A 19721-nucleotide genomic window follows, 5' to 3' on the forward strand; every position below is an offset into this window, starting at 1 on the left:
TATCACTGCTGTTCATTATAAACACGTGATAGAAACATTTTGAACCCAAGCTCTGATAATTAAAATCGATATATGAAATTCTTTTCTTCAAAATGTATAAGGTATTGCATGCATATGAAACATACACTGTAAAATTCTAAGGAAAGCTTTTCAGGAGACTTCTGAGCACGAGTGAATTCAAACCCAAATTACTTTGAAACAAATACATTCTGAGAATCAAAAGCCTTTTCATGAAAACAAAGAACTTACAAGAAAAACAACAGCTCCTTAGGCCACAGGCCATTCAGTTTTCTGATGAGACAGGCTTATTCAGGAATACCACTTCTACATCTGGCACAAGACTGGCATATATTTTCTATATTTACGTATGCACCTCTCTGAACTGAGAACACGATGCCCTAAGCTCACACCTTGACTCCAGGGACAGGTTATCCAAGTTTTTTTACTATAGCATCCTCCTGTGTCTCATTCAGTGAAACCTAATAGATTGCAGCAATGTGAACTGGACAGGCTCAGCCGCTAGTCTACCTAAATCTATTTCAATCAAGATTCAGCTTTTAGGCTAATCTCTAACATCTGAATCTGGGTAGAGGCCAATAACTACAACTTATAAATAGAGTAAAGCCTTCAGAGAGCTAGATTTCAGTAATTTGTTCAAACACTGATAAAGGGATTGAGCAGTTGCATTTCAGAGGACCTCCCTCACTGATACAAACTGAAGTCAGCTGAGCTGACTTTTAAAATCATTTGTCACAAATTTTAAGGTGAAAGAATTCATCTCTACCTGATTTTGTTTTTAGTTAGCTGTATATCATATCTGTACCTGATTTTGTTTTTAGTTAGCTGTATATCATATCTCTACCTGATTTTGTTTTTAGTTGCCTGTATAACGTGTCATTCTGCCATTCACCACTGTCTGTACATCTTGCTAAAGTCTTGAGATTTATTGCCTAATTATTATAGAAATGAATATTTTCAAAATTTAAGATGAATGTCAGTTTGTAATGTAACTTGGCAATTTTTTCTTCTTTAATGTCAAAAATAATTTAAAAATTCATTTTTAACACCTAAAAGGTAATGTTATTTTTCATATATGTTATGAAGATGGTAATAGAGATGGTAATCTTGGATGGGATGAGGTCTATATATCAATAGACTTAAATGATGCAAGATCTTCATCTAGTTTTTCAGAAATAACATGACACTTGTCTTTATTTTGGTTTAAGCTGGTTTTAGAAAAGGCATAGGAACCAGAGATGAAATTGCCAACATCTGCTGGATTATCAAAAAAGCAAGAGAGTTCCAGAAAAACATCTATTTCTGCTTTATCAACTATGACAAAGCCTTGGACTATGTGGATCACCACAAACTGTGGAAAATTCTGAAAGAGATGGGAATACCAGACCACCTGACCTGCCTCCTGAGAAATCTGTATGCAGGTTAAGAAGCAACAGTTAGAACTGGACATGGAACAACAGACTGGTTCCAAATAGGAAAAGGAGTACGTCAAGGCTGTATATTGTCACCCTGCTTATTTAACTTATACGCAGAGTACATCATGAGAAACACTGGGCTGGAGGAAGCACAAGCTGGAATCAAGATTGCCGGGAGAAATATCAAGAACCTCAGATATGCAGATGATACCACCCTTATGGCAGAAAGTGAAGAAGAACTAAAGAGCCTCTTGATAAGAGTGAAAAAGTTGGCTTAAAGCTCAACATTCAGAAAACGAAGATCATGGCATTTGGTCCCATCACTTCATGGCAAATAGATGGGGAAACAGTGTCAGACTTTGGTTTTTTAGGCTCCAAAATCACTGCAGATGGTGACTGCAGCCATGATATTCAAAGACGCTTACTCCTTGGAAGGAAAGTTATGACCAACCTAGACAGCATATTAAAAAGCAGAGATATTACTTTGTCAACAAAGATCCTTCTACTCAAGGCTGTGGTTTTCCCAGTAGTCATCTATGGATGTGAGAGTTGGACTGTGAAGAAAGCTGAGCGCCGAAGAATTGATGCTTTTGAACTGTGGTGTTGGAGAAGACTCTTGAGAGTCCCTTGAACTGCAAGGAGATCCAACCAGTCCATCCTAAAGGAGATCAGTCCTGGGTGTTCATTGGAAGGACTGATGCTAAAGCTGAAACTCCAATACTTTAGCCACCTGATGCAAAGAGCTGACTCATTTGAAAAGACCCTGATGCTGGGAAAGATTGAAGGCAGGAGGAGAAGGGGATAACAGAGGATGAGATAGCTGGATGGCATCACCGACTCAATGGACATGAGTTTGAGTAAACTCCAGGAGTTGGTGATGGACAGGGAGGCCTGGTGTGCTGCGGTCCATGGGGTCACGAAGAGTCGGACACAACTGAGCAACTGAACTGAACTGAAGTTGTTTTCTGCTTAAGTTGCTTCTAATTGTCTTTAGAAACAAGGTCAGTTGTGAGATTATAACCAAGGTAATTCAGCAAATAGAAATCCAATTAACACATTTATTGATCAAAAATGTCACAAGTCTAATGTCGATGTAGAATCTCTGTCCTAAATAGTTTAAATAGTTTAAATTCCCAAATGTACACCATTAGCTGGTTTAGCAAGGACTTTCTAAAAGCATATTCCTAACTTTATTTGTAATAGTAAAAGCACTGAAAATATCCTAAATGCCCACCAGTAGAGAGAATGGTTAAATAATTACATTTAACCCATGAAACACAGTCATGAAAATGAACTAGAAATACACTTATCAACATGGATGAATCTAACAAAAGTAATGTTTATGGGAAAAAAGGTACAAATGAATACAAACCATGCCATGTGATCACACACAGTGTTCAGGATTATAATCATACATAGTAAAAGTATAAAGAAATGTGCTAGAGAACGGAGCACAATCTATAAAAATGTTGAATCACTGTGTGATACACCTGAAGCAAATAAAGAATTTTAAATCAACTCTACTTTAATACTAAATACATACTTGAAGTGAAGTCGCTCAGTCGTGTCTGACTCTTTGCGACCCCATGGACTGTAGCCTACCAGGCTTCCCCGTCCATGGGATCCTCCAGGCAAGAGTACTGGAGTGGGTTGCCATTCCCTTCTCCAGGAGATCTTCCCAACCCAGGGATTGAACCCGGGCCTCCCGCATTGTAGGCAGACGCTTTACCGTTTGAGCCACCAGGGAAGTCTTACATACATAAGTCTTACATCTTAAATACATACTTACATACATGCATTTTAAAAGAAAAAAGAAATGTGCTGGAATGATCAATATCATGCAGGGTGGGGATGGGAGTGGGGTGAGACTGGGGAAATGCACAGAGGTTTCAGCTGTAGAGGTAAGGTTTTATTCCTTATACTACATCATGAGCACAGGAATGTTTATCACAGTATTCTCTATGCCTCTTCATATGTCTCAACACTTCCTAATAAATCTGAACCCCAATGTGCTTTAATTATAATGACTCTGAATTATCCAAGTTAATGATGTGTGCAAGCGGATACATTACTGAGCGGCTGTGTATAAATCAATTTTTAAACCATTTCTAAGATGCAACATACAGCATGCTTTTTTTTTAAAGGATATAATTTTCTCATTCAACATTCAATCCTAGGTTCCTTGAGTGGGAAAATTACTTGTTGAATGAAAGCATATCTGATAAACATTAACTGAATCCTGAATATGTGGCAGGTTCTGTGATATATGCTAAGGACCTAAACATGAATAAGACATGGTCCCATCTCTAAAGGAATTCTTTCTAGTGAGAGAGAGATAGGCCTGTAAATGAAGAACTACACTCAGTAAGACTTGATAAGAGGTGTGTGTACGAAGTGCTGAGTAGGGGAAATATATAGGAGGTAAGTCACTCAGTGTGCCTCTGGGGGGGTGCAGAAAAGGCTTCTTCCTGTAGAAAAGGAGATTATATGCGAGGATTTGATGCTCTAAGAAAACTAACCAAATCACTGTGCTTAGAAGTCCCTGATACTGACCCCTGAGAATTCAGTGCTGATCATCTAATCTCACAGCTGGGTCACTTTAAAACTCTATTTGGACAATAAAAAACATGAAGTTATTATTATTATTATTTCGGTTACAACCATGTTTACACATGTAAGTATGTGTGTATGTATGTATATATGCACTATTTTACTTCAAAAGGATAAAGATGTTCTGTAACTAGACATCACTAAACAACAACTGCACAAGGGCTGATTAACACTGGGGGTGGTGCAGTTGAGGACAGGGAGAGGAACTGAGAAAAAGGGAATAATTATAATCGTGGTGCTTAAGCTTACTGTAAAAACTCTTTCAGGATTTAATACTCATAGTCTTTATTATTCAGTCACACAAAAATGTTCAAAGGGGAAAAAAAATATGTTCTACCAGTAAAAATTATTAGAACTTCTTCAATGTAAAGGTTTTAGAGGACACAGAGGTGTGCTTTCATAGAAGGGTGGGAATTTTTATTTTTTAGAGCAGGGAAGAGCATGGCAGAGATTCAAGACTGTATCTACAATATGGAAAATGGAAACATTAAAAAGCTTTTTTAAGCTTTTACATGTTTGTTGCTCTTGTTTATACTTTTTACCAACATAAATTCAGTCTAAGGAAAAGGTTTTTTCAATACTATGATATATTTAAAAACACCAAGAACTAGCTGTGAAGTAAATAAGAATTTTCTGGCTTTTAGATAAACCTAGCTCATCTAAGGAGATTAATAAAATTCCTCAGAATTAACAGGTAATTAATAGGGAAGAGACTGATAAACCATAAGTCAGCCACGAAATGAAAACTTACTTTCCTGAGACAAAGATGTTTTTAGATCGTTTCTTAAAAGGCTGAGAAAAGAATTTATAAGACAACTATTTCAATGAAATTTAGCAAATTTATATATTTTTGCTAAGCTATTTTCTGTTTCAGATACGTTTCAGTTATTTCAAAAGTTTTAACTGTACTCTCAGGGAAAAAAACATCCTTGATCCCAAATCCTATTAACAACACTCTCCTTAAATCTTCTCAAATGAATCTTCCCCTTTCCATTCCTATTGTGAAAGAAGGGGCTCAGGATCTTATCATCTCTCATCTGGACTAAATAAATAGCCTCCCAAGAGTCCCATCTATTGTCAATCCACTTTTTGTTCAGAGTTATTCTCACCAGTCCTCACCACAAATGTTTACAGAGGCTTTAGAATGGTCCAGATTGCTTCAGCAAAGTTCAGACCAGTGTAGGGCAAGCGCCCATCTAAAAAATCTAAAGCACTTTCAGAAGAGTCAACCAATTGTGAAATACCCTCCAACTTCCATTCAATGGTGGGGTAGTCCTGGCATTGCTGGAGTGAGCCTGGCATCATATACCATATACCATATGACTTGGGATCCCTTTCCATAATGTAAATAGGAGCTCCACGGAAGTAGCACAGGGCTCTGTTAACAATATAAAGAACATTTCCCAGAAATGTTCTACAGCTGTATTAGGACATGGCAGTTTAACATCCATGGCAAGCAAGAGTAAGTTAATGTGCTTTCTTTTTTATCTATGGAGGCTTCCCAGCTTTCATATTTTAGCATAGTTACTAAAGTCAGAATGTGACTTATCCCAGTGAAACCACACAAACTGAAAACCGGAGAAAAAGTGAGAAATCTGCACCAGCGTTTACTTTGGGATGATTGCCTTGGTTCTCTTCCTGAGAAAGAGAAAACAAAAGAGAAGGAGAACGTATATAATAATGAAAATCAGACTGTATCAGGAACACATCTAGTCTACATCTTTATCTTCATTGCCCAGATACATGCAATCACTAAGCCAGTCAGATTTGACTGCAAGTTACAAACTGAGGGTTTAATTAATACGTATGGCCACACTGTGAGGAGGCAGGACATAGAGTTTTATACACTGCTTATAGGAGAGAAGACAGCGGAAGGCCTGTTGAGGAACAATCTTATCACAGCTAATTATACAGCGTCTAAGAAACCATCACATAACCTTCCCTAAGGAAGGAAGGACACACGTATGCATGTGTGTGTGCAGTAACAGCAGAAATACTACAAATAATGTAAATGCTTATCAAGAGGGAATTGACTTAGTATACGAAGAAATTTTTAAAAATACGTTAAAAAAAATCTAAGTAAAGTACACACACAAATCCCATCTATGTAAAAAGGAGAATATATTTTTGGGTGCACACGTCTATATATAAAAAACATTTCTGGATAGCTCTACAATAATTCATTGGTGTTAAGTTACCTCTGAGGAACAAGACGAGGAGGGTCAGAGGAGTTAGAAAACTTCCTCATCTCTACCCTTCCATACACACCTTTTCCTTGTATTTATCTTTCTCTACTGTCTGCAATTCTTCCTGATTATGTATCATTTTATAATGTAAACTACCTACCAGAAGAGAAAACTAGCACTTAATGATAGCTTCTTGTATCCCATTCCACTCATCTAACGTCACACTAGCTAAAGCAGACACTGCTGTTGCTGCTAAGTCACTTCAGTCGTGTCCGACTCTGTGCGACCCCATAGATGGCAGCCCACTAGGCTCCTCTGTTCCTGGGATTTTCCAGACAAGAATACTGAAATGGCACAGCAGATATCTAACCTCTAGCCTACTTTGTGCCAGGACTGTTTTAGGCAATGAGAATACAGTGCAGAACAGTTAGCCTTTAAAGCAAAAATAAAGACGATAACAAGACCAGCTTTTAGGCTTCCCAACTCAACTTCTTTCCAAGTCCCATAAGACGATATTCCTAGTCATAATTCTAGAATAAAGACTCATTAGCAAAAGCTGTGGCGTTAGTGATCCTTTTAAGACAAGGTGTTTACTTTGCTAAATCCTTGACGAGGCCCTTTTCCAGGGAAAGCTGTTGGGGCTGAGTTAGCTCTCAAGGCATTAGTCATTGGCAGGAAAGAGGGGCCAGCCACACAAGCTACATCTCCTTACCAGGGCCCAGTCTCCTTCTAGCTTTCCCTCCCCTGTGCTTGTCCTCATAGCTGAGCTGGCTTCACCGGGCACCTCTGGTTGGCATCTCAGGGATGGGGGTTACTTCCCCCTCGACCATTAACTCTGACCCTCCCTGTGGAATAGTGGCCTACTATTGCTGGCTCAACCTCCTAATCAAGTCTGCATTTTTAGTGCAATATTATTCACACTTTTGTTATGAAAACAGCTTATAGACAGGAAGACACTTCCTTTTCCTTATTTCCCACGGAAAGATAATACAATAATATTTCTTATTGGAATATCCTAAACGGTGATTCTTTATTGTCTTAGGCCTGTTTGGCTAAAAGTAAGTAAAGCTAACTCACCTAAAAATAAAGATTATACTTTTAAAACCTGTTGAACACCTAAAATGCATGCATTACCTGAAAGAATCTCTTAATGATCATCTGATAGAGCTACTGATCCCACATTTTACGCTACTTATCTCAGTCTCCTGAAGCAGAAGTCTAATGAAAGCTTTGAGGGCATACAATACAGGACTCTGGAGAAAGAAGTTGGAACATCCTAGACTTCAAATAATGGAGCTAATGGTGACAGATCATGATGAGAAGAAAATGGTCTAATATGCCACCTTGAAACAGAGAGCATGGTTAAATTTATAGAACCCATCTATCCAGTGTTCTGCCACAATATAAAGTTAACACCCTTCCCTACCACTCTGACCCTACCTCTCCTGGATCAAGACCAATGATATTATCCACAGGAGTACTTCTTGTTCTTTCTCAGATTTAAAAAAAAAGGGGAGGAGGGGAGTAATCCTGCACAGTGCCAGCAAAACTTACATCCTGAGGTACACACAAATATTGTCTATAGTTAAGAAACAGAAAGGCAAAAGAAACTCTTAATGATGTATCTATCAACTGAACATTAAGAGGAGAAAAATCAAAATTAAATGTATTGTAAGCCCAAGACAACTTCTATACCTCAATATTGTGTTAAGCTAAATTATTATTATTATTAACTTATTAGAGTTCTGTTCAGCTCAAAAAAGATGTTAGTGCTATGTGTGGTTTTTAGTTACTGGGGTGAGTTTGTGGATACAGCATTCACAGTATCCCTCTTTGGCAGGTTATTTACCTTCCTGCTACCAACGCTGATATGTGTTAGAAGCAAGTGATTCACCGTCACTGATTTCCACTGTCAGATCTAAGAGTCACCTAGCTCTGACTTGAATGCAAATGAGGATGTGAAAGTGAAAATGGTCTGGGAGAATGACAGCCTCTCTTGAAGGGCAGGTGAAGGTTCAGTGACCTCTGGGCATTCTAGTCCATTCTGGTGAATCACTGCTTTGGGAAGCAAAACACCCTGTGGCTCATAAAACCTGATGATATTAAGAAGAGGGAAGGAATTCACACTTAGAATTCAGGGTCACTGCTAGAAACACAACTTTAAAAATTCAAGAGTAAGGAAAAATACCATATTTAAAAATGAATTACTAATGTTTTCTTCTTTAAAAGTACTGGGAAAAGCCATATCATATGGATGTTCATTACTTATTCAGTGTACACCATTGAAAGATAAATAGAACTGTTAGAATACAAAAATGCCAAGGGTAATTCAACTACTGCAATGTAAGTGTGGCATAACTGATTCGTCATGACATACAATTTTCTAAAAGCTATTCTGTTAGGAGGCAATAAATGAGTGCATAAATGATTTACACTCTTCTGAAACGTGGTTATTATTCAGTATTTTATTTTTTAAAAATATATACACCCTATACTATTATGTTTATTCTCTAGAGTATAATAAAAACATAATTGAATTTGATGAAAAATAGACTCGATTCTAAATGTAGCACACGGCACGTACAGCTCTCCCTTATTTTATCCCCCATGAAGATCAATGGTCACTTGAGGTGGTTTTGCTCTAGGTTTGTTTTAATATATGGGCAATAAAATATTTTTAATTTAAAAATTATATCCTTATACTCCATGTCATATTTTCTTTTTAATACTAACATCTGAATTTTGACCTAAATGACAATTTATGATGGCAAAGTACAATATTTTAATCATTGTTTTACTTCTCAATATGATTTCTTATTGACCAGGTAGGACAGGAAATAACTGTAGATGGTTTAGCGAATAAAAATGAAACTGTCTGTGATAAAAGCATCAGAGCTCAGTGACTTGGTTTTGTTTCTAATCTCTTATTTTTGTCTTTTTTTTTTTTGGCCATGCCCTGCGGCAGGTGGGATCTTGGTTCTCTGACCAGGGATGGAACCCACGCCTCTTGAGGTGGAAGTGTAGTCTTAACCACTGGACCACAAGGGAAGTCCCTCAGCGATTTGTTCTGATGCAGCTGCAAGGCCATTATGAACAAAGAAAGTCACTTTTTAGAAAATATTTAAATTTTGTTTTAATATAATCATCTCTCTCGATATATGTATAACTGAGTCACTTTGCCATATTCCTGAAACTATCACAATGTTGTAAATCAACTGTACTTCAATTTAAAAGCTTTTCTTAATACCAGCTGCTGAAAAAGGATTCTCTAGAATAAGGATAAGTGACTTGTTAATCTATTTAAGCTCATACTCATTTCATTTATAAGTTCCTTTGGGTGAGAAACTGTATCAATCAATATACACATATGTAATATTGAATACATAAATTAGATAAATACATAATTATACTGAAGTTTAATACAATGATTTTATATTCACATATATAATATAAATTATAATACATATTCTCTATAGTGTGATTAGGTCACATATACACGCTTTTTTAAAAATTATATACTATGCTTTTTTTTTTAAGATATATATACTTATATGGGTATGTATGTATATACATATAAATTAATGGTAGTTACAAATTAAAAATAAGAAGCTAATTCTCCCTGTTGAAAATAAGGGGAAAGGTTTCCCTCTCCTTCTTTTTCTTATTTACCTTAGAAACTGCAAATGTAAGTACTTTTTCATCTCTCGGAAATGTATCCCTTGGAAGACTAGATAGATCTTTTGTCAGCTTTCTCAGCCAGGGCTGTCTTTCTCAAAAAACTAGGAGCCATCCTTTCAAAACACAAACACCAAAGGAGATAACTATCTCCCTGTGTCTGTGAAAAGGAGCAGCCTAATGTCAGTGGGTGCCTTGATTCAATTTGCAAAACTGTTTCTTATCATAAAGACATGAGAAGTTTGCTTCTCTTCAGGATGATGCCAACTAGCTTACACAGGTGCTTTTTAACCATGGTGAAGTTAGGATGAACCACATGTGAAGAACTGTGCTGTCAATTCTATTTGAAGGCTGGTTATGAAACAGGAAGGAAGGAGGCAGGGCACAACCATTACAAGAATGATAACAACCATTCAGAGAAACAGGGGACCACAAAGACCTGCTAGAAACTGCTAGGCCCGAGATGGTGGAAGGTTCGACTCCAGTAGACCTTGAGCCTCCTTATGTGTTTATTGTAATATACAAGCATACACTGAAAGATTCACCCATGGGCAGTTCCGAGGTGACCGTAGAGACCAAAAAGTGGGTGGTGGCCCAATACTTGGAAATATCTGCCCCTTCCCCAAAATACTTGTAATGATCCTCCCACTCATTAGCCTAAGAAATTATCCAGCCCGTAAAAGTGAACTACCTCATGTATCAAGGCTGCTTATGCCTTCTGAGAGACCCCACGCTGCCTATGGAGGGTCTATCTCTCTAAACAAACCTGCTTTCACTTTACTACGGCTCACTCTTGAATTCCTTCCTACACGAAGCCAAGGATCCTCACTTGGCAGGCTGTCCCAAGGACCTGGAACTCTCTGGGGACCGGGGACATGACCATCCTCCTGCACCCCATTTTTTCCTACAACAGATATTGTTTCTCATGAAAATATGTATTATATGTAATGGGTGTACCTGCTGCTGCTGCTGCTAACTCACTTCAGCCATGTCCAACTCTGTGCGACCCCACAGACGGCAGCCCACCAGGCTCTGCCATCCCTCGGTTTCTCCAGGCAAGAACCCTGGAGTGGGTTGCCATTTCCTCCTCCAATGCATGAAAGTGAAAAGTGAAAGTGAAGTCGCTCAGTCATGTCCAACTCTTAGAGACCCCATGGACTGCAGCCCCCCAGGCTCCTCCGTCCATGGGATTTTCCAGGCAAGAGTGCTGGAGTGGGGGGGTGCCACTGCCTTCTCCAAATGGGTGCACCTACTAGCCTATATAAAGGGCTGTGATTCCTTTCTGCTTTTGCAATCTCTTAGCAGATCACCTGGGATGTTTCTGACATTTTTATTTAAAGCCTGTTGAATAACAGAAGAGTTTTCCTTCTCTTCAGCCTTTGTGGAGAGGATTCCCAGAATGGGAGAAGATTTTAATTTTAATTCTTCAGCAATATGATACTTTTTTGCTTTTTATAAAGAAATTTTGGAGTATAGGCTATTTTTTGAATTTGTTATTTATGCCCATTGTTATGATAAAAAGTTAACTGTATTCTCAAATTAAACATGAGGAAAAAACTGCAGGAAAATTTCACTTGCTCGGTTCAGTTTCTTTGACAGTACATAACTATACTTTAAATTTTTAAAAAGGAAACACTATTCATCATTTGATAATAGACACTTTTACTGTGGTTTGCCTATTTGTAACCTACACAGATAGGGACAGAGTAGGATAGTTACACTGGTAGTTGTGGAAGTCCCAGGAAGGGATTACAGATAGAGAGGAAAACCAAGAGGACTTTGGGAGATCACTGCAGGTTAACGATTGCTTAAGAAACCTATCAGAATGTTGTACATGAAGCAGGCTTGCTTAACTGTAAAATGATAAATAAAAGCACACGATATGCCCCAGGTCATTAAGTGAAAGAAACAAAATTAGAGGCCTGCATTCTGCTGGTTGAGTTCAGCAAGATAAAAGATACTTAGGACCAAGGACAAGAACTTAAAGGAAGGACAACATTCCAAAGTAGAAGACTCTCATGATACAGAAACCTGAGATGATTCTACATATTTTAGGATATGTTACCATCCTTCTGCTGGTTTAACTAATTGCTATGACAGTTAGTTTGACCTCATAGGGTCAAACATTCTCCCACCTGATACAAAGGTGAGGTACTTCTGATGTTTACTAGAAGAACAAGGGAAAAGGCAGCCTTCTCCCCTCCCCTACTTTTCTTTGATTATACAAATGTAGCCCATTTAATCCTCAGGGTAGAGCCGGCCCGCTTGCATCTCTCACAATGAAAGGTTGTTGCTGAATCACGATGCCAGGATTCTTGGCCCCCGGAGGAGAAGAATTCAATCCGGGGCCAGAGATGAGGCTTGATCACTCAGAGCTTTTGTGTAATAAAGTTTTATTAAAGTGTAAAGGAGATAGAGAAAGCTTCTGACATAGGCATCAGAATGGGCAGAAAGAGTGCCCCCTTGCTAGTGTTAGCAATGGAGTTATATATTCTCCAGTAAATCAAAAGAATGTCTGGAGGTTGTAAAGACCTCATCAAACCTACTCCCATAATTTACATTTTAAGATAACAGAATTAGCCAGAAGGTTTAATCCAGAGACTGTCCTCAGGCATAATACATTGTTGCTATATAATCCTAAGGAATGTAGAGAAGGAAAAAAGTTTGTCCTTTCTTCCTCCAGACCCCTCTCTCCTTGGGAACCCCTAGACTTCTTATCAACCTGCCTAGGAAATGACTCTCTCAACAAGTGTCCTATATTAATAAGCCTACTTTCTTGCCTATCACTTTGCCTGTCATTGAATTCCTCCTTCCGCCCTGAGACAAGTAAGTCCAGACACCAGGTGAGTGATTCTAATTAAAAGACCATGGGTTCAAGTCCGAATCTGAGTTACATGGTTTCAACATGCGGTGAATTATTAGAATCTTTGGTCAAAAGGACTGCACTGAATGAACTGACCCTGCTGCTGCTACTGCTGCTGCTAAGTCACTTCAGTCGTGTCTGACTCTGTGCGACCTCATGGATGGCAGCCCACCAAGCTCCCCCGTCCCTGGGATTCTCCAGGCAAGAACACTGGAGTGGGTTGCCATTTCCTTCTCCAATGCATGAAAGTGAAGAGTGAAAGTGAAGTCGCCCAGTCGTGTCCAACTCTTCGCGACCCCATGGACTGCAGCCCACCAGGCTCCTCCATCCATGGGATTTTCCAGGCAAGAGTACTCGAGTGGGGTGCCATCGCCTTCTCCAGAACTGACCCTAGGGTCCACAAATACATATGAAGACAAAGTCCTTTATATCAGAGAATATGTACTAGTGGAAATTTGCTTAGCTGTTCCTGCTTCCCCCAGTGTTTGTTTGTTTATTTTTAAGTAATTCATTTATCTTTGGCTGTGCTGGGTCTTTGATGCAGAGCACAGGGCTCTCCGTTGCTGCACACGGGCTTTCTCTAGTTGCGGTTAAGCGGAGCCTACTCTCTAGTTGAAGTACATGGGGTTCTTGTTCTGGTGACTCCTCTTGGGGAGCACTGGCTCTAGAGTACACGGGCTTTAGTGGCTGCAGCTCACAGGCTCTGGAGTATACTGGCTCAGTACTTGTGGTGCACTGGCCTCCCTGCCACAAGGCATGTGGGGTCTTAGTTCCCAGATCAGTGATTGAACCTGTGTCCCCTGCATTGGCAGGCAGGTTGCTAACCAATGGACCACCAGGGAAGTCCCTCCTCCAGCATTCAGTAACACTGATTTTGGAGTAGGTGATAAAGACTAACTTCACATAGATGGACTGGCTAGCCTCCCAATTAAGTGAGGAGACTTAATATGACAAACATTACATAAAAATAATTTAATGTTCTGCTTTCAGCAATTCAAGCAATCCATGACCCTACACCACCATTTTTTGAATATCTAATTTTAAAATTTTAATATCCATGCTTATCTATCAAATGATAATGTTTAAACATATTAATGAAAATGCAGGCCGTCAATACTGGCAAGCTCTAAGAAATCATGAACAGCATTGCTGTTGTTCAGTTGCTAAGTCGTGTCTGACTTTTTGGGACCCCATGGACTGCAGCACTCCAGGCTTTCCTGCCCTTCACCATCTCCCAGAGTTGGCTCAGATTCACACATCCACACATGACTACTGGAAAAACCACAGCTATGACTACACGGACCTGAGAGTCCCTTGGACTGCAAGAAAATCCAACCAGTCCATTCTAAAGGAAATCAGTCATGAATATTCACTGGAAGGACTGATGCTGAAGCTGAAACTCAGATACTTTGGCCACCTGATGCAAAGAACTGATTCATTTGAAAAGACCTTGATGCTGGGAAAGAGTGAAGGCAGGAGGAGAAGGGGACGATAAAGGATGAGATGGTTGGATGGCATCACTGACACGATGGACATGAGTTGAATAAGCTCTGGGAGTTGGTGATGCAAGGGGAGGCCTGGCGTGCTGCAGTCCATGGGGTCGCAGAGTCGGACATGACTGAGCAACTGAACTGAACAGAACTGAGGAGACTAAAATTTGCCACCCTAAAATATGCCTCTTTGGCAGATTAAATTATACCAAGCTGTCTGTTTTCTAAGAAACACATAAAGTAAATAATCTGAAAACCAAGTAGGAGTTACCCTTCTGTTAGAAACATTCACATTCATAAGGAAAAAGTCTCCATTTGTAAAGGTATCGCCTTCACTGTACCAGGCAGAGGAGGATGACCGAATCTCTTATCAGTGGAGAAGGCACTGACTTAAGCCTGCGCAACAACCTCACCCTTGTTCATGATGCTTTTCCTGGTAACTTTCCATGCTTGATTCTCCCCACCCTCAACAACCTCTTTCATCTTTAGCTGAGAATGGTATTTAAGATGAGGACTTTGGCCACTTTGGCCATCTACTCAGTTTTTCTGAGTCTCTCCCATGAATACAGGATATTACACTTTTGTCTTTCCTGTTCATCTGTCTCATTTCAGTTTAATTATTAGACTATGCAAAGAACCTAGAAGGGTAGAGGAAAATTTCTTCCTCCCCAACAACAGTAGTTCAACAAACTTTATCTATTTGAAGGCAGTGCCTGTATTTTTAGCCTTTTTTTAGCGTTGTTTAAAGTAGTAATCAGATAAGAAAAATCATCTTATATCCTAGAGGGAAGGGTCTAATTAATTTTTTGAGGAAAGTTAATGATAATTAAATCCTAAAATTTTCTTAAGAGCAGGAAACACTAAATGTAGTTCTTATAAATGAAACATGAAACCAACTTGTTTTAAAATTAACAATATTTACCTTATAGCATTTTGTTCTATCTTTTCATCAATGTCACTGAAGATCTGCTTAAACTCCAAGTCTCCAGGAAATGAATTTAACAAACAATGTAGGTCAAAAGAATTGTGGGGATATTCATCTCCCCAATCCATCCTGAGGAATAAGAATAAAAAATGTCAGTTTCCCCAAAATGAAAGGAAAAAAAAAAAAACCCTCAAGTTGTGATACTAACCCCAAAATTTAAATTCTGATTTATAGGCAAGATATAGCAGTAGAAGAAGTAGGATTATTATTAATCTGGGTAGACTGTTTTGTTATTGAAATTTCATGAGATGTGACCCAATTTTCACACCTCTATGGTTTGAAAACTGAAAAGAAACAGACTGCCTGAGCATCCGCTTCTCATTGTAACCAAGAGCTGCAGAGTATACCGTGAAGCCTCAGAGACCACTGTGAGCAAGGGTAGCTGCTTTGAAATTTTAATTATTAATAAATACAAGTAATTTCTTCTCATACAATGAAACAGCTAAAGATTTCTCATAGGTTCTTATCCTGCACTTCAGAGAAGTAGTTTTGGAATAAAGCTTTTATTTTTCTTCAGAGAATTTAAGAGAAAAACATTTACCAAAAACATTTCAATATAGCAGTCCATAGCATCACAAGACTTATCATTTGAAACTCAATTAGTTCCAAATACAGAATAACCATGGATATACCATTTTAAAATATAAAAAAATCCTCATACACTTGGATTCTCCTATCTTAAAATATTTTGCAGTGAAAGGTTTAATTTTTATTTGAAAACAAATTATATTATAGGTATATAATGTGCCATAATTAACATTAATTTGAAATCAGGCAAAAAAAAAAAAAATCCCCAAAACTATAAGCTAAGTGGTAGGTAATGCTATGTCCACCAGAAGCTATGCTTTAGGACAACAAAACCTCAATATTTTCATATACCAATGAGTTTGATATCTTCCTATCTTCCTAGTAGCTCAACTATTACCAGAATGTGTGTGCTTGTGTGCCCAGTCACTCAGCCATCTCCAACTCTTTGTGACCCCATGGACTATAATCCACCAAGCTCCTCTGTCCATATAATTTTCCAGGAAAGAATACTGGAGTGGGTTGCTATCTCCTACTCCAGGGAATCTTCCCAACCCAGAATCAAACCTGCATTTCCTGTGTCTCCTGCATTGGCAGGTGGATTCGTTACCACTAAGCCACCTGGGAAGCTCCCAACAGTCATTTTTAAATCCAACAGCCAATATTACTAACAATGAATTCAGTTTATATATTTGTATATTTTAAAATCTTTTTCGGTAATCAACTTTTCAGATGATGAGTTATTCAAAAAGTGTTGCCAAGAAAAGAAAATTCCACTTTTGTAATGGAAAGACTTGAACGGCTGATGGTTCTTGTAGAGAACTCAGACTTGGTAAATGTTTTGTTTGTAGTCAGCTTCTCTTTAATAAAACAAATTATAAATACTCTGTTCAGAGTTGCTCCAATTTGCCAGTATTGTAAAGACTCATTACTTCAGATTCCACATAAAACTAAAGAAAATATGTGTTAACTTTTAGCTTAAATATAATAGCAAACTAGTAATATAATTTGCTATACATTTACTGTACAGATATACTATACTGTATATCTACTACATATAAGGGACTTTATTTATATCACCTTCTTTAATCTTCATAATAACTCTAAAAATAGTTATTATCCTCATTTATGGGGAGGGAACCCAAAGAGATCCATGTTACATACCTACCCAGTGTTAGCGGTAGGGTTTGAACCCCGACCTGTCTGGTTTTAAAACTTGAGATTGCTGGTTTGTTGAGAAATCAATTGGTTACTGCATATAAAACATTGTAGAATATAGAAATGATATTAGTCAAAATGTTAAAATGGTTATCCTTAGACGACAGAATAGACTATGGTTGATTTTTATTTTCTTCTCCATATTTAGCATTTTCCTTTGTTTTACAACAAGTAATTATCATTTTATACATAATTAGGAAAATGGTTAAAAAAAATTAGTCTTGCTCTCAGGAGGTATACAATCTCCTATTTTACATTTTCTGTATGTCTTCATTTGAAATATCTCCCAATCTTAACACTTCTCTCCTGCCATTCATAATTATCATTTTTTCAAAATCTGATTCAAACCTTACTTAATTCCTCAGGATCTCTTGACTATGACCATTTCATCAAAATTTTTGTATTGTTTTGTTGTATTTGTGCTTACAAATGCTTGTTAAAAGAAAATCTGTTGTTTTGTATGATTTCAGCATTGAATATGTATGCTCTGTCCTTCACTGAAATCAGCTCTGGAATAAAACTATAATGTTCTGAAACACATTAATCTTTCAAATGAGGTTGGTGACCAGGATTCTGAAGGATTCCCATCTACATGGTTGCATGATTTGCCCTATTTAATCTTAGTGGAAAAGTTAATATATACGAAGACTTTCTTTATAAAGGAATGACATTAGAGAGGAATGCCCTCTGATAACAATGATGCGGTACCAGAATGAGGAGGGTTCGGGATGTCATACGACAGACAGGCGTGACGCTTCCATATGCATGCTAAGGTGTTGAGGTGACGAAGGACGAGAGAACCGAGAGTCACCTTTACAGAGGAAGTGATGCTCAAGATGTTGTGTGACTGGATAAACGAAAACTTGATGGGCAAACGGTAACTAATGAGGAAATTAACCTGAATGAATAGGACCAACGTGAGAAATACATAAAGGAGGGAGAGCACAGGCAGGTGACACTCTAAAGCCTGGGTTTAGAAGTCTTCCTGTTAGGATGGCAATGATGACTGTGGGGACTGGGATGACAAAGGGGACTGGGATGAGAAAGAAACAAGCAATGAAGGAGTATGAGCAGACACCAAACTTCCCATTTCCTCACGTGTAGTCTGTGGTGGGCATACACTGTGTCTGACACTGTGCAAGAAGGAGCAGAGAGAGAGTGATTGAACAGTCTCTTCCTCTCATAATAAGATGGTAAGAAAGGGGCCAGTAGAAAAACCCGCTGCTACATTCTTTTTTTTTTTAAGATTAGATTTATTTATTTATTTTTAATTTTAAAATCTTTAATTCTTAAATGCGTTCCCAAACATGAACCCCCCTGCCACCGCCCTCCCCATAACATCTCTCTGGGTCATCCCCATGCACCAGCCCCAAGCATGCTGTATCCTGCGTCAGACATAGACTGGCGATTCAATTCTTACATGATAGTATACATGTTACAATGCCATTCTCCCAAATCATCCCACCCTCTCCCTCTCCCTCTGAGCCCAAAAGTCCGTTATACACATCTGTGTCTTTTTTCCTGTCTTGCATACAGGGTCGTCATTGCCATCTTCCTAAATTCCATATATATGTGTTAGTATACTGTATTGGTGTTTTTCTTTCTGGCTTACTTCACTCTGTATAATCGGCTCCAGTTTCATCCATCTCATCAGAACTGATTCAAATGAATTCTTTTTTACGGCTGAGTAATACTCCATTGTATATATGTACCACAGCTTTCTTAGCTACATTCTAAGTAAAAGAAAACTATGACCTCAACAGTAGGAAGGTCAACTATTGAGGGATCAATGTAATTTGGGAAATACTTCAGTGGTACTTCAGAAAGATAGAATTACCTTTAAAAAAATTTTTAAGGGGAAAAAGGAAAGAGTTATGAAGTTATAGATCAAGAGATACACGTTTATATTCTGTTTATGTTCCTGTTTATATTCTGTTTATGAGACTTTCCTGGTGGCTCAGACGGTAAAGCGTCTGCCTACAATGTAGGAGGCCCAGGTTCGATCCCTGGGTCAGGAAGATCCCCTGGAGAAGGAAATGGCAATCCACTCCAATACTCTTGCCTGGAAAATCCCATGGATGGAGGAGCCTGGTAAGCTACAGTCCATGGGGCTGCAAAGAGTCAGACACGACTGACTGACTGAGCTCACTTTCACTTTATGTTCCTACAAATTGTCATTAGGGACACAACGGTAATTTTACACAATGAATGAAGTCCCTTACTCTAATCTATGATTAACTAAAGGTGGGATGATAACTTTTTCAAGTACAATAACTTTGTTTTTGAAATTTCCATTCAATAACACTTTATAAATGTTCATTTTCCGGTAATGTTTCTGATCACTTTATATATAAGATTAAAAGAACTGTTTCAGTTCAGTTCAGTTCAGTCGCTCAGTCATGTCTGACTCTTTGCGACCCCATGAATCGCAGTATGCCAGGCCTCCTTGTCCATCACCGTCTCCCGGAGTTCACTCAGACTCACGTCCATAGAGTCCGTGATGCCATTCAGCCATCTCATCCTCTGTCGTCCCCTTCTCCTCCTGCCCCCAATCCCTCCCAGCATCAGAGTCTTTTCCAATGAGTCAACTCTTCACATGAGGTGGCCAAAGTACTGGAGTTTCAGCTTTAGCATCATTCCTTCCAAAGAAATCCCAGGGCTGATCTCTTTCAGAATGGACTGGTTGGATCTCCTTGCATTCCAAGGGACTCTCAAGACTCTTCTCCAATACCACAG

General features: G+C 38.6%; 1 protein-coding gene and 1 non-coding gene across 4 annotated transcripts in view; one reads left to right on the plus strand and one right to left on the minus strand.

Moving 5' to 3' along the window:
* KIAA0825 (KIAA0825 ortholog) overlaps positions 1–19721 on the minus strand; it is a 429746-nt gene that overhangs the window by 357642 nt on the left and 52383 nt on the right. For all 3 annotated transcript variants that reach the window (XM_069590144.1, XM_069590145.1, XM_069590146.1), the window contains exon 3: positions 15180–15311. In XM_069590144.1, the coding sequence (XP_069446245.1) occupies positions 15180–15310 (131 nt within the window). In that variant the 5' untranslated portion in view covers position 15311. The remainder of the gene's footprint in view (positions 1–15179; positions 15312–19721) is intronic.
* On the plus strand, positions 18932–19004 carry TRNAC-ACA (transfer RNA cysteine (anticodon ACA)). Its single transcript has one exon. It is a non-coding gene; the product is annotated as a tRNA-Cys (tRNA).

This window comes from Ovis canadensis, chromosome 5 (assembly GCF_042477335.2).
Source record: "Ovis canadensis isolate MfBH-ARS-UI-01 breed Bighorn chromosome 5, ARS-UI_OviCan_v2, whole genome shotgun sequence".
Classification (NCBI taxonomy): domain Eukaryota; kingdom Metazoa; phylum Chordata; class Mammalia; order Artiodactyla; family Bovidae; genus Ovis; species Ovis canadensis.